Below are 12683 nucleotides of genomic sequence, written 5' to 3' on the forward strand. Positions count from 1 at the left end.
AGGGGGGAGGGGGAGGGGGAGGAGGAGGAGAGAGAGAGAGAGAGAGAGAGAGAGAGAGAGAGAGAGAGAGAGTAACATTTAGATGAGAGAGACACATTGATCGGTTGCCTCCTGAAAATGCCCCAATCGTGCAGGGAATCGAACCTGCAACCCAGGTATGTGCACCTGACTTGGAAATGAACTCCAGACCCTCTGGTGCCCAGGATGATGTTCCATCCACTGAAACACACCAGCCAGGGCTCTTCACTTTTTCTACCCATAAGCTCCCTTCCATCAGGCAACCATCAAAACGTTCTCTGTATCTATGCGTCTGTTTCTGTTCTACTTGTTTGTTTATTTTGTGTGGGTTTTTTAAAAGATTCCTCATATAAATGAAATCATCTGGCATTTGTCTCAGTAACTCTTTTTAAAAATTCGAAATAAAAGAGGAATATTTAGGTTTTGCAAATATTGAAAAGACTACTATAACACATAGACAAAGGTGCAGAATTTTCCCAGTAGATGAAGAATACAGACCTGGTGGGAAGCAGTATATGCAAAGATTCAGATTGATGCAAAAATGTCAATTGTGGAAAACTTCATACATTTTAGTTGGGCTTCAGTGTGCGGGATAAAGTTGAGTAATGAGATTGGAGAGTGGAGAGAGTGGAGTTAGCTGGGGAGGATGAAAAGAAGGGTCTTGGAGATGCACTGAGAGGCTCAGACAATCCCATATGCAGGTGATGGGCCAGGTTCAAGCGAAAAACTCCCTAATCAAGGGAGAAGAGCTCTGCTCACTGCCTCAAATTGAGACGTGAGCAAAAGGGATACCTTGATGTTTCTAAGATGGTGGGTTCTTCTCAGCCAACTACTTGTGACTTGAAATGCTGCTAAGTTCCAGAATCCTGTCCAGAGTCCAAAGCCATGGGAAAGGTGGTCATGTAAAGAGATGGAGAGACTGGAGGGTGTGCCTGGAGCAAAGCCAATTACAGCTGCTCCCACCTCCTTTGAGGCCATGCTGGAAATTGGGATATATGCACCTTAAATCCTTAAAATGGGAACTATTCTCTGAATCCAAGTGAACTCTACCCTGATGTAAAGATCTCAGGAAATTCTTGAGGCTTTCAAATGGGTTCTATTTCTCATATCATATGAGATTATGATATGAGAAAGCAAGTGGGGATGTAGAGGGAGGCATTGATGAGTCTCCTCCTGCTGAGGGAAGGAGAAAGAAGCATATCCACTATGGAGATAAATTATCTGTGTGTATGTCTGAAAGGGGTGGGAGTGAGAGAGGAGAGGGGGGAAATGAAGTTAAAGAAGAAGTAGAAGAAAAAGGAGGAGGAAGAAGAGGAGGAGGAGGCGTTGAGGAAGAAGGGGGAGGATGATGAGAGGAAGAAGGGGGAGGAGGAGAAGAAGAAAAGAGAAGTGACAAAAGAGAGAAAATGCTCTTGGCTTCCAACATCCTGTCAAGGTCCCATATCATCGATCTTGATCCTCCCTCTCCTCTCTTGGAGTAGGAGCCACATCTTGAGGGATTCTAGCTCCTACCTTAGAAAGACAAACAACAATATTCCTTTCCTGTCACTCGTGTAGGGGTGGAGGCATTTTGACTTTAGGATACATGTTTTCTCTTATCTGGCTTGGTAAATACTACAGCTATCCTCTGGTGGTTTCACATGCTTCCTCCCACATCATATTTCCTGAGTGACTGAAGGCAGAGTGGATATGGTGGTAATAAACCTAATTAAATAGCCACAAGGTAAAATAGGCACAGAGTGAAATGGTTCAATCTTTACATTTGGTTTAATCCCTGCTTTCTCTTTCTCTCCCATCTTTTGCTTCAGTCTGAAATTAGGATAACACAACTGAACCATGATTAATCACCATCTACAGCAGACCACAGTTCCAGATCATTCCAGGCAATGCCCATTGAAACAAATTCCAATAAATTCAGTAAATTTTTTTTTAAAAAAAGAGTTAATGATCATCGTAGTTAACACTAATGATAGAGACCACATCTGGGCCATCTGAGTTGGCCGAGTGAGTGAGACAGAACAAGAATTGAGCATTGGTTACCTGTCTGGACCTTCTGCATAGACTCAGGGAGAGCAGAGAGTTCAGGTACCTGTGGCCTGGAGTGGACAGAGCAAGCTATGATGTGGTAGGAAACATGTGAGAATTTTCTGGAGGCCCAAGGCAAATAAAGGGTCATAACCAAGCACCACCTAACCTAACATGCCATTTTGTTTCATAAACTCTCATAGTAACTTCTGGAAATTCTGCCCTGGAGGAAGAGTTTATTCTTATTGATTTGTACTTTTGGATTATTATTGTGTAGTATTATAATTTCTCTAAATCAGACATATTTTTACAATTACTGCATTTTCACAAAGCTTTCATTGCTCTCCATGAATTAGGAAACCAGATCTGTTGCCAAGAAAAAAGGTGGGGATTATTATCAGACTTAGAATAGACTGTGGCCATTTTTTTAGTGAATTTTTGGCAATGCAAGAACCTGCCCTCACATGTATGGTAGCTGTTCTCCTCTGATGGGGGTATTGCATGGAAAATAGGGAGGGAGAGGCAGGATGAGGCATTTCTTTGAAGGCCTTGAATACCAGGGAGAATTTGAATGTGCATATCTTGGGGAACTGAGCAAACACAGGCTGTGGGCGAGGAGGAATGTGTCCGTAAGTGAGAGCAGAGGCACTAAAAGGGAAGTTGACTCAAAAGCCATTAGAGACTCAATGATCAAAGTCACCCAACAGCAAAAAACATCAACTAAGTAATTGATGTACAATTAATTTATAGTAACCAACAGGTTTCATACACACAAATGAGTTCCAACCTCACCTTGAATGTCAACAACTACAGAAAGGAACATTGTAAGGAATAAATGAACAAACAAAACAGAAACAAACTCATAGATACAGAGGACAACCTGAAGGTTGCCGAAGGGGAGGAGGGATTGGGGAACTGTGTGAAAAAGGTGAAGGGATTTAAGAAGTACAAATTGGTCGTTACGAAACAGTCACAGGGGTGCAAAGTACAGCATAGGGAATATAGTCAATGACATTGTGATAACTATGGATGGTTAAGGTGGGTACTAGACTTGTTGGAGGGATCATTTTGTAGATTATATAAATGCCCCCCCCCACTATGAGGAACACCTGAAACTAACATAAAATAATATTGAATGTCAACTTCAATTGAAAAAAAGGGCCATGATATACCCTTAAAAATTAAAAATAAATAAATAAATAAAACAAAAAGATGTAGCTAATAAATGAAAGAATAGTATTCAAAAAAAATTAAAGAAAAATGAAGACTAAGGACAATGTTTCTTGAGTGGTATTCCACCCCAAAATGCATAATCTGAATCTGAGCATGAATTGCCATTGGACAAATCTCTTTCGTTTCTATCGTAGCTTTTTTCTCACCAGAACTCCCACCCCTGTCCATCAGCCCCCAGTCATCTCCACTCAACAACTCTTCTGTAACCAGTGGCTGTAAGAAGAGGCCCCTTGCTTTACCTAAGCTTCATTAATCCAAGTGCAACCTGGGAGGATTTGGAGATGCACACAGCCCCTGTAGTGTGGGGAGACATAATGCCTTGGGCAGAGACCAAGGCCATGTCCTGCTCTACACCCAGTGGTCACTCCATGGTGTGTTAGGAGAAGTGCCTAGAATACAGAACTGGGGGTTTACAAAAGGCAGAACTTGTTTTCTGAAAAAGGAGAAGTCATGCATCTTATTTGGGACCATCACAGAGATTGGCCTGTGGCGAAATAGCTGGTTTGCTTCCTTTTGAAAGGTCAGTGTTGAAACATGGGCTGGGGGCGATGGATGCCTACCCACAACATCCTCTTCATAAGCGTTGCCTTCCAGGCTCTGTCCTGTCATCCCTCTGCACAGTGTGGGCGGGCCAGGAAAATCCCTGTAATTCTGAAACTCACCCCCTGATCTGCCTTATTCTGTGGGGAGGAAAAGTTGAGTCCTATTTTATTATTATCACTTCATAGTTTTAGAAAAAGCCTCGGATTTCACTTCAAAATCCTCCCTAATTGGTCTTTGCATTGGTGTGTTATTGATTTATTATTTGTTCACAAGTATTTTGCAATTAAGGCTTGGTAACAAAGTGATCCATAACCAGCGGTTGACTATTGGCACTACGTCACCTTCATTAGTCTTCTCATTGGTGCGTTACCAATCTATTATCCATTAGTGAATATTCTTACGTTAAGCACTGGTGATCAATTAAGCGACTGTTAATCACTTAATGGATTTATTGGCTATGCGAATGTTCATCTGTTCAATTTTATGAGCTGGAGCACAGTGCGAGAAGGGCTGATGATTCCACAAGGAGAAGATGTGGCTTACAATTCCATGGGGCATGTTATTTGCTTAACTTCTTTTGCCTACAAGATCACGACAACAAATTGTGAAGCACACTCCTTCCCCAACCAGGGACAGTCCTTTATTTAGGCAGGGGAGAGACATCGGACGTGTAGGTAGTATAAACTTGGTTTGAAATGCAAAGGTAGTCCCTTCCTTGAAGGTCCTGAACACCAGGTGAGAAGATGATGCTGGGATCCACAGGACAGGAAGCTCTTATGGGGCCCCGGGAGTGTCTGGGCGAGGGTCAAGGTGAGATGGGAGTGGACATTCGCCAAGAGAGGCAGATTCAAATCTGACACCTGCCGTGGAATGGGAAGTCACCGAGCAGGAATTTCTTAGTGGGATAACAGGAGATTCGGACTTCTTTCCAAGAGCTTGTTTCTCCAGGAAAGAGAAAGATTTATGAGCTGGGCCTCATGCACATTCACGTTCTGGAAAGTACTTTGGAACTTGAGAATGGACGGCGGGGGTCACCATTCTCTGCGTGTGTGCTTTTCATTTCCTGGTCATTGAGTCTCCCATCATTTAAAAACAATGTCCTCACCTTTCAATATATATATATATATATATCTCAGAGAAGGAGAGGGAGAGAGAGAAACATCAATGATGAGAGAAAATCATTGATCAGCTGCCTCCCACACGCCCCTGGTGGGGCCGAGCCCACAACAAGGGCTTGTGCCCTGCCCCAGAATCAAACCATGACCTCCTGGTTCATAGGTAAGACACTCAATCACTGAGCCACGCTGGCTGGGCATTATCACCCTTTTTACTGGTAAAATAGTAACCTGTAATTCCTGTAATTTCCTGCAGATTCTTTTCTATTGGTTGTTGACCTAGCCATTCTGTTAAATACTCAATTAATCCTGGGTATCTCCAAACCACTGGCTCCTGCCAGTCAGAGTGGAGGCTTAAAGAGGTGAGGCGATGAATGCAGATTGCCTGGGTCTTCGAACCTGCCCTGTAGCTATTTCCCTAGTTCTGGAATTCCCCAATGGTACGGACATCTGCAATACCCGAGCTGTGGAGTATGAGATACAACGGAGGAAAGACCGGGGGTGTGGTGGACGGCACTGGAACTGCCCTTCCCACCTGGTAGGACTGCACAGATTTGTGCCACCACCAAGGACTTGGAAGACACAGGGACCAGGATTCCATCCACATCCCCTGGTTGCGACTTCCCTGGTTGGCTTCTGCCGAGGACAAATGCACCTTGAAGAATCGCAGTGGTTTCCTGTGTACCAGGTGGTGATTTTAATTTCTGCCTCAACGGAATCTTCATTACTGGAAAAAAACACCACCCCCCTCCAAACCCGGACATCTCCTGGTGTCCAGCTCTTCATCTCGTGAAAACGGACCCTCTCTAGATCTATTTCTAACGGCTACAAGGTCAGTCTGCTTCTGCGTGTCAGGGCCAACAACATACTCAACTGCCCTCCCGTAGGAGAGAGGAACTCTCCAGAGCCCTAACCTAGGCTGTAGGGACCAGGATCACCCCTCCATTGGGCAGGACACCCCACAGGTCATTATGTACCACGTGGATTGGACCTGCAGAAACAGGAAGTTAGCAACCCCTCTAGGCATTGTAAGACCGATGCATTCCAGAGTGTGGGAAAGGGATCTGCCCACATCTCCGGCCTTGCTGTCTGGGTGAAATTCCTAGGAGTCCAGTTCCCCGGGGCGTGGTGAGATAGCCCATCCATGGTGAGGAGTCAGCTCCATAGGACCCTCTTGTGAACGAGGAGCAAACCCAATTCCTGGTGGACCTTTGTTGGAAGTTGGAGACAACATATTCCTCCTTGGGCATGTCACCTCCACCCACGTATGAATGTCTTGAGAGGATGCTGGTTTTGGGTGTGGCCCCGAACAAGAGACATCTTTGCAACTGGTCCAGGCTGCCTGGGCTGTGTGACCCAGGAGATCCAATTGTGTTTGGAAATTATGGCAGATGAGGTCATTATCTGGGCGAGGGTCAAGGTGAGATGGGAGTGGACATTCGCCAAGAGAGGCAGATTCAAATCTGACACCTGCCGTGGAATGGGAAGTCACCGAGCAGGAATTTCTTAGTGGGATAACAGGAGATTCGGACTTCTTTCCAAGAGCTTGTTTCTCCAGGAAAGAGAAAGATTTATGAGCTGGGCCTCATGCACATTCACGTTCTGGAAAGTACTTTGGAACTTGAGAATGGACGGCGGGGGTCACCATTCTCTGCGTGTGTGCTTTTCATTTCCTGGTCATTGAGTCTCCCATCATTTAAAAACAATGTCCTCACCTTTCAATATATATATATATATATATCTCAGAGAAGGAGAGGGAGAGAGAGAAACATCAATGATGAGAGAAAATCATTGATCAGCTGCCTCCCACACGCCCCTGGTGGGGCCGAGCCCACAACAAGGGCTTGTGCCCTGCCCCAGAATCAAACCATGACCTCCTGGTTCATAGGTAAGACACTCAATCACTGAGCCACGCTGGCTGGGCATTATCACCCTTTTTACTGGTAAAATAGTAACCTGTAATTCCTGTAATTTCCTGCAGATTCTTTTCTATTGGTTGTTGACCTAGCCATTCTGTTAAATACTCAATTAATCCTGGGTATCTCCAAACCACTGGCTCCTGCCAGTCAGAGTGGAGGCTTAAAGAGGTGAGGCGATGAATGCAGATTGCCTGGGTCTTCGAACCTGCCCTGTAGCTATTTCCCTAGTTCTGGAATTCCCCAATGGTACGGACATCTGCAATACCCGAGCTGTGGAGTATGAGATACAACGGAGGAAAGACCGGGGGTGTGGTGGACGGCACTGGAACTGCCCTTCCCACCTGGTAGGACTGCACAGATTTGTGCCACCACCAAGGACTTGGAAGACACAGGGACCAGGATTCCATCCACATCCCCTGGTTGCGACTTCCCTGGTTGGCTTCTGCCGAGGACAAATGCACCTTGAAGAATCGCAGTGGTTTCCTGTGTACCAGGTGGTGATTTTAATTTCTGCCTCAACGGAATCTTCATTACTGGAAAAAAACACCACCCCCCTCCAAACCCGGACATCTCCTGGTGTCCAGCTCTTCATCTCGTGAAAACGGACTCTCTCTAGATCTATTTCTAACGGCTACAAGGTCAGTCTGCTTCTGCGTGTCAGGGCCAACAACATACTCAACTGCCCTCCCGTAGGAGAGAGGAAGTCTCCAGAGCCCTAACCTAGGCTGTAGGGACCAGGATCACCCCTCCATTGGGCAGGACACCCCACAGGTCATTATGTACCACGTGGATTGGACCTGCAGAAACAGGAAGTTAGCAACCCCTCTAGGCATTGTAAGACCGATGCATTCCAGAGTGTGGGAAAGGGATCTGCCCACATCTCCGGCCTTGCTGTCTGGGTGAAATTCCTAGGAGTCCAGTTCCCCGGGGCGTGGTGAGATAGCCCATCCATGGTGAGGAGTCAGCTCCATAGGACCCTCTTGTGAACGAGGAGCAAACCCAATTCCTGGTGGACCTTTGTTGGAAGTTGGAGACAACATATTCCTCCTTGGGCATGTCACCTCCACCCACGTATGAATGTCTTGAGAGGATGCTGGTTTTGGGTGTGGCCCCGAACAAGAGACATCTTTGCAACTGGTCCAGGCTGCCTGGGCTGTGTGACCCAGGAGATCCAATTGTGTTTGGAAATTATGGCAGATGAGGTCATTATACAGAGTCTTGGGGGGACTACAGATAAATGAAAACACAGACATTTGGCCCTAGCCAGTTTTGCACAGTGGATAGAGCGTTGGCCTGGGGACCAAAGGGACCCGGATTCAATGCTGGTCAAGGGTACCTACCTTGGTTACAGGCTCCTCCCTGGCCTGGGTCCTGGTCGGGGCTCATGCAGGAGGCAACCAATCGATGTGCTTCTCTCACATCAGTGTTTCTCTCTGTCTTTCCCTCTCTCTTACACTCTCCCTTAAAAAAAGCCAATGGAAAAATATCCTTACGCGAGGATTAAAAAAAAATCAATCAATCAATAATAAAGCACAGACATTTACTATTTTGGAGTCACACTATGCATTTCTGTGGAGGACTATCCTCCTCTGTGAAACAATGTTGGCGTTGTTACTGGGCTCTACCAGAGGTCGTCTTAGCCAAGTCACCATGAGGCATGAGATGCCCATCATGGAATGGGACGTGATACCTGAGCACACCTTGAAAGGAGCATGATCAATAGCACCCCATCCCCAGACAGAAGTGGTTTATGTGGCTCAAGAAGTCCCCAACGGCACGAGGCAGGCAGAGCAAGGACCTTCTAAAGATATGCACCTCCTACTCCTCAACACCCCTGCCTATGTCACCTCCCATGGCACTATGGACTTTGCAGGTGTGATGGAGTTAAGGATGTTGAGATGGGAGATGGCCCTGGGTAATCCAGGTGGGCTCCATGTCATCAGAAAATCCTGGGGATTGAATGAGGGAGGCAGGAGGACAGAGCCGAAGAGATGTGATGAGGAGAGCCGTGGACAGTGATGTAACTGCTGGCCCTGAGAATGAATGGGCACAATATGGGCAGCCTGTGAAGCTTGAAAGACAAGGAATCCCATTCTGACTCCTGAATGGAAAGATGATTAATCACTGTTGCTTTAACCCATTAAGCATATGGGTATTTGTTATAGCAGAAACAGGACACTAATTCTCTCTCTCTCTCTCTCTCTCTCTCTCTCTCTCTCTCTCTCTTCCTCTCTCATTTTTGGAGATGGTGATGCAGTTTTGCACTATTTGGCTAATCTGAGGTTTGCAAGCTCAGAGTTGGAATCTGTGTGGTTCAGTGGTGTTCCTGGGCCAGGCACATGGGCAAATCCTCAAGAATAAGGGTGGATGCTTGGGTCAAAGAGGAGTTCAGGCCAGTGAGGCAGAAGCTTATGGATGAAATGGGGCCTGAGACAGGGTCAGAAATGTCTGCAGAAGCCTGCTGCCCGCCCAGGCCTCAGCCCTGAGGAAATGAGGGCCAGGCCCTCCCCACCCAGGGTGGGGGAGGGAGGGCTGTTCCCTTTCCTGGGGCTGCTGACGTGACAGCCCCATGATGAGGTAGACCATCCTCCCGGGGGACACACCCTGTGTGTCTGTCTGTTCTGAGGACACAGTGGCTTCCTCCATTTGCACAGCAGCAACCAGAGAGAGAGACGCCATGACCGCCACCCTCAGGGCCCTGCTCTGCCTCGGTGAGATGGGAGGGGGAGGGGAGCCCTGGTCTGTCAGGACCCAGGACTCAGGAGGCTCATGGGGAGGAGGGTGCTTCTCAGGGTTCAGGGCAAATCTCTCACAGGGACTCTCTTCCAGGGCTGAGTGTGGGCCTCTGGACCCCACTGCAGGCAGGTGAGTCTGTCCCCAGGTGTCCCAGGCCTCAATCCTCAATGGGGACTAGAGGCCACCCCATGGGAAGCTGAAGAAAAACAATTCTTCTGGGCTGACAGATGGGAGATGCCTGGGAGGGATGTGGGATGAGAGCTGGGAACTGGAGGTGGGAATATCTTGCTACCCTGATACTGGTTTCCTTCAAGGGCCCCTCCCCAAACCCATCATCTGGGCTGAGCCAGGCTCTATGATCCCCCAGTGGAGCCCCGTAACCATCTGGTGTCAGGGGACCCTGGAGGCCCAGGAGTACCATCTGTATAAAGAGGGAAGCCCAGTGCCCTGGGACAGACAGAAGCCGCTGGAGACTGGGGACAAGGCCAAGTTCTTCACCACACACATGACAAATCTACAGGCAGGGAGATATCGCTGTTACTATCGCAGTCCCACTGGCTTGTCAGAGTACAGTGACCCCCTGGAGTTGGTGGTGACGACAGGTGAGAGGACACTCAGGGGTCCCAGCCTCAGGCTCTGCCCTCAGGAAGGGGGTCTGCTCTCAGGGTCTCTCCCTCTCACAGCCCAGCCCTGGGGTACATAAGGGAGGTGTGAGCCCAACACGCTGCCTCCTCCTCTCCTAGGAGCCTACAGCAAACCCAGCCTCTCAGTGCTGCCCAGCCCTGTCGTGCCCTCAGGAGGAAACGTGACCCTCCAGTGTGGCTCAAGGCAGGGATTTGGCAGGTTCCTTCTGACTAAGGAAGGAGATCACAGGCTCTCCTGGACCCTGGACTCACAGCCACAGCCCAGTGGGCAGTTCCAGGCCCTGTTCCCTCTGGGCCCTGTGACCCCCACACACAGGTGGAGGTACAGATGCTATGGCTGTTACAGGAACCGCCCCCAGGTGTGCTCACACCCCAGTGATGCCCTGGAGCTCCTGGTCTCAGGTGAGTCCCATTATTGTCCCATCCATGGATTGAGGTGCCAACCAGGTTATTGGCATTTTTGCTGCGAGGGGAGCCCCATGTGAAAGGGTGAGGGGAGCACAGGGGCTCCTGGGCCAGAGAAATAGAGAGAGACAGTGAGACCTGTGGGCCAGGCCAGGAGAAGGGGTTTGTGGGAGGATGAGGCCCAGTAATCCACTTCTGGTCTCCCCAGGTGAGTCTGGGAAGCCCTCCCTCCTGAGCCAGCAGGGCCCCATTGTGGCCTCTGGACAGAACCTTTCCCTCCAGTGTCGCTCTGATGTCGGCTATGACAGATTCGCTCTGCACAAGGAGGGGGGACGGGACCTCCCCCAGAGCCTTGTCCTGCAGCCCCAGGCTGGGCTCTCTCAGGCCACTTCCTCCTGGACACTGTGAGCAGCTCCCACGGGGGCCGGTACAGATGCTACGATGGATACAACCTCTCCTCTGAGTGGTCGGCCCCCAGTGACCCCCTGGACATCCTGGTGGCAGGAGAGGAGCCAGTGGGTTCAGTCAGGGACCCTGACTCTGCACAGGCCCTGTTGGGGTCTCAGGTGGTGAGGCCAGTATGACAGTGCAGGCCCCAGGGAGGGAGAGAGACAGAGAGAGATATGGGGTTAGAGGGGAGAGCGGGATACTCAGAGAAACAGAGACAGACAAAGAGGAGGGTCCTCAGAGAGAGGCCTGGTGACTCTCAGGTCAGAACAAGGTGGGCAGCAGCCCTCACCCTCCCTCCCTCTCTCTAGGACACCTGCCGGACAGACCCTCCCTCTCGGTGCAGCCAGGTCCCAGGGTGGCCTCAGGAGAGAACGTGACCCTGCTGTGTCAGTCACAGAGCCCGAGGGACACGTTCCTTCTGTCCAAGGAGGGGGCAGCCGATTCCCCCCTGCGTCTGAGATTAAAGCACGGAGCTCAGCAGTCCCAGGCAGAGTTCTCCATGAGTCCTGTGACCTCAGCCCACGGGGGCACCTACAGGTGCTACAGCTCACACAGCTCCTCCCCCTTCCTGCTGTCACTCCCCAGTGAGCCCCTGGAACTCCTGGTCTCAGGTGAGGAGCCCCTGACCCTGTCTGCTGAGCTGTGAGCTCAGGGTCCTGTCCCCAGAACAATCATGGCCTGAAAGGGAGGGAGGGGCTGTAGGGATGGTCACCCAGAGGAGATCTTCCCCTCAGAGATCCTCCTCCCCCTTTCAGCCCTTCCCCTCACCTGGGTTAGGAAGGTGCCAGGTGGGCAGTGGGAAGGTCTGAAGGGCCACAGGGCAGATGCAGGAGGATCTGAGTGAGGTGGAGCCTCCAGAGTCAGTCCTGCTTCTCACCTGCTCTGGCCTCCTTCCTAGGACACCTGGACCCCAGCCCCCACCCACAGGGCCCATGTCCACAGCTGATGAACCACGGGGTTCCCTCTGCTCAGAGGGAGACAGACCACCCCAGGGCGGTTCTGAGTCTCTCAGAGGATCTAATGCTCCCCAGACACTTAAGGACAGGCTTGTGTTCCAGGGGGGCTGGGAGTCAGGGAGAGATGCTGGGAAAACCCAGGCTCCTAGGCTCTGAGGCTGGCAGGTGACAGGTGGGATGGCCACTGCAGAGGGAGATGTGGGGGCCCAGCTAAGGGCAGAGGAGCTAGGCTCAAGTGGGGAGAAGGCAGCCCCCACCCCTCACCCCACATTCTGATCCCCAGGAGACTCTGAGGATCCGCGGCTTCCCCCGATGGAGTCAGGCCCCCAGAGGGGTAAGAGAGGGGCTCTGTGGGAGGTGGTCGGTGCCTCCATGAGGGACAGGGGCTGAGCCATGCGGGGGTTCAGGTGCCTCTGAATTTGCTGACTTGGACACCCCTTCCCCTGTCTGGGCCTCAATGTCTCCCGGTGTAAAGGAGAGAATCCTTGTCCAGAGCTTAGATTTCCTGTGGGTCCTGACTTTGACCTCCTGGGAGAGGGGGCCTCACAGGGAAGCCCCCAGGACGTGATGTTACGGGGCCTGTCTCCTCTGTCTCAGCGACAGTGACACTACAGGGAGGGACAGGCAGGACAAGGGTCC

The 12683-nt window shown here is 50.1% G+C and overlaps 1 protein-coding gene across 1 annotated transcript in view; it reads left to right on the forward strand.

Annotated features, from left to right (window-relative positions):
• Positions 1-9503: 9503 nt before the first annotated feature.
• Positions 9504-12683, forward strand: part of LOC102252268 (leukocyte immunoglobulin-like receptor subfamily A member 6) — a 22582-nt gene continuing 19402 nt past the window's right edge. Inside the window, exons 1-5 of the mRNA XM_014535535.1 lie at positions 9504-9564; positions 9683-9718; positions 9904-10191; positions 10333-10635; positions 11397-11699. Coding sequence (XP_014391021.1) covers positions 9531-9564; positions 9683-9718; positions 9904-10191; positions 10333-10635; positions 11397-11699 — 964 coding nt within the window. The 5' untranslated portion in view covers positions 9504-9530. The remainder of the gene's footprint in view (positions 9565-9682; positions 9719-9903; positions 10192-10332; positions 10636-11396; positions 11700-12683) is intronic.

This window comes from Myotis brandtii, unplaced genomic scaffold (assembly GCF_000412655.1).
Source record: "Myotis brandtii unplaced genomic scaffold, ASM41265v1 scaffold1444, whole genome shotgun sequence".
NCBI lineage: Eukaryota > Metazoa > Chordata > Mammalia > Chiroptera > Vespertilionidae > Myotis > Myotis brandtii.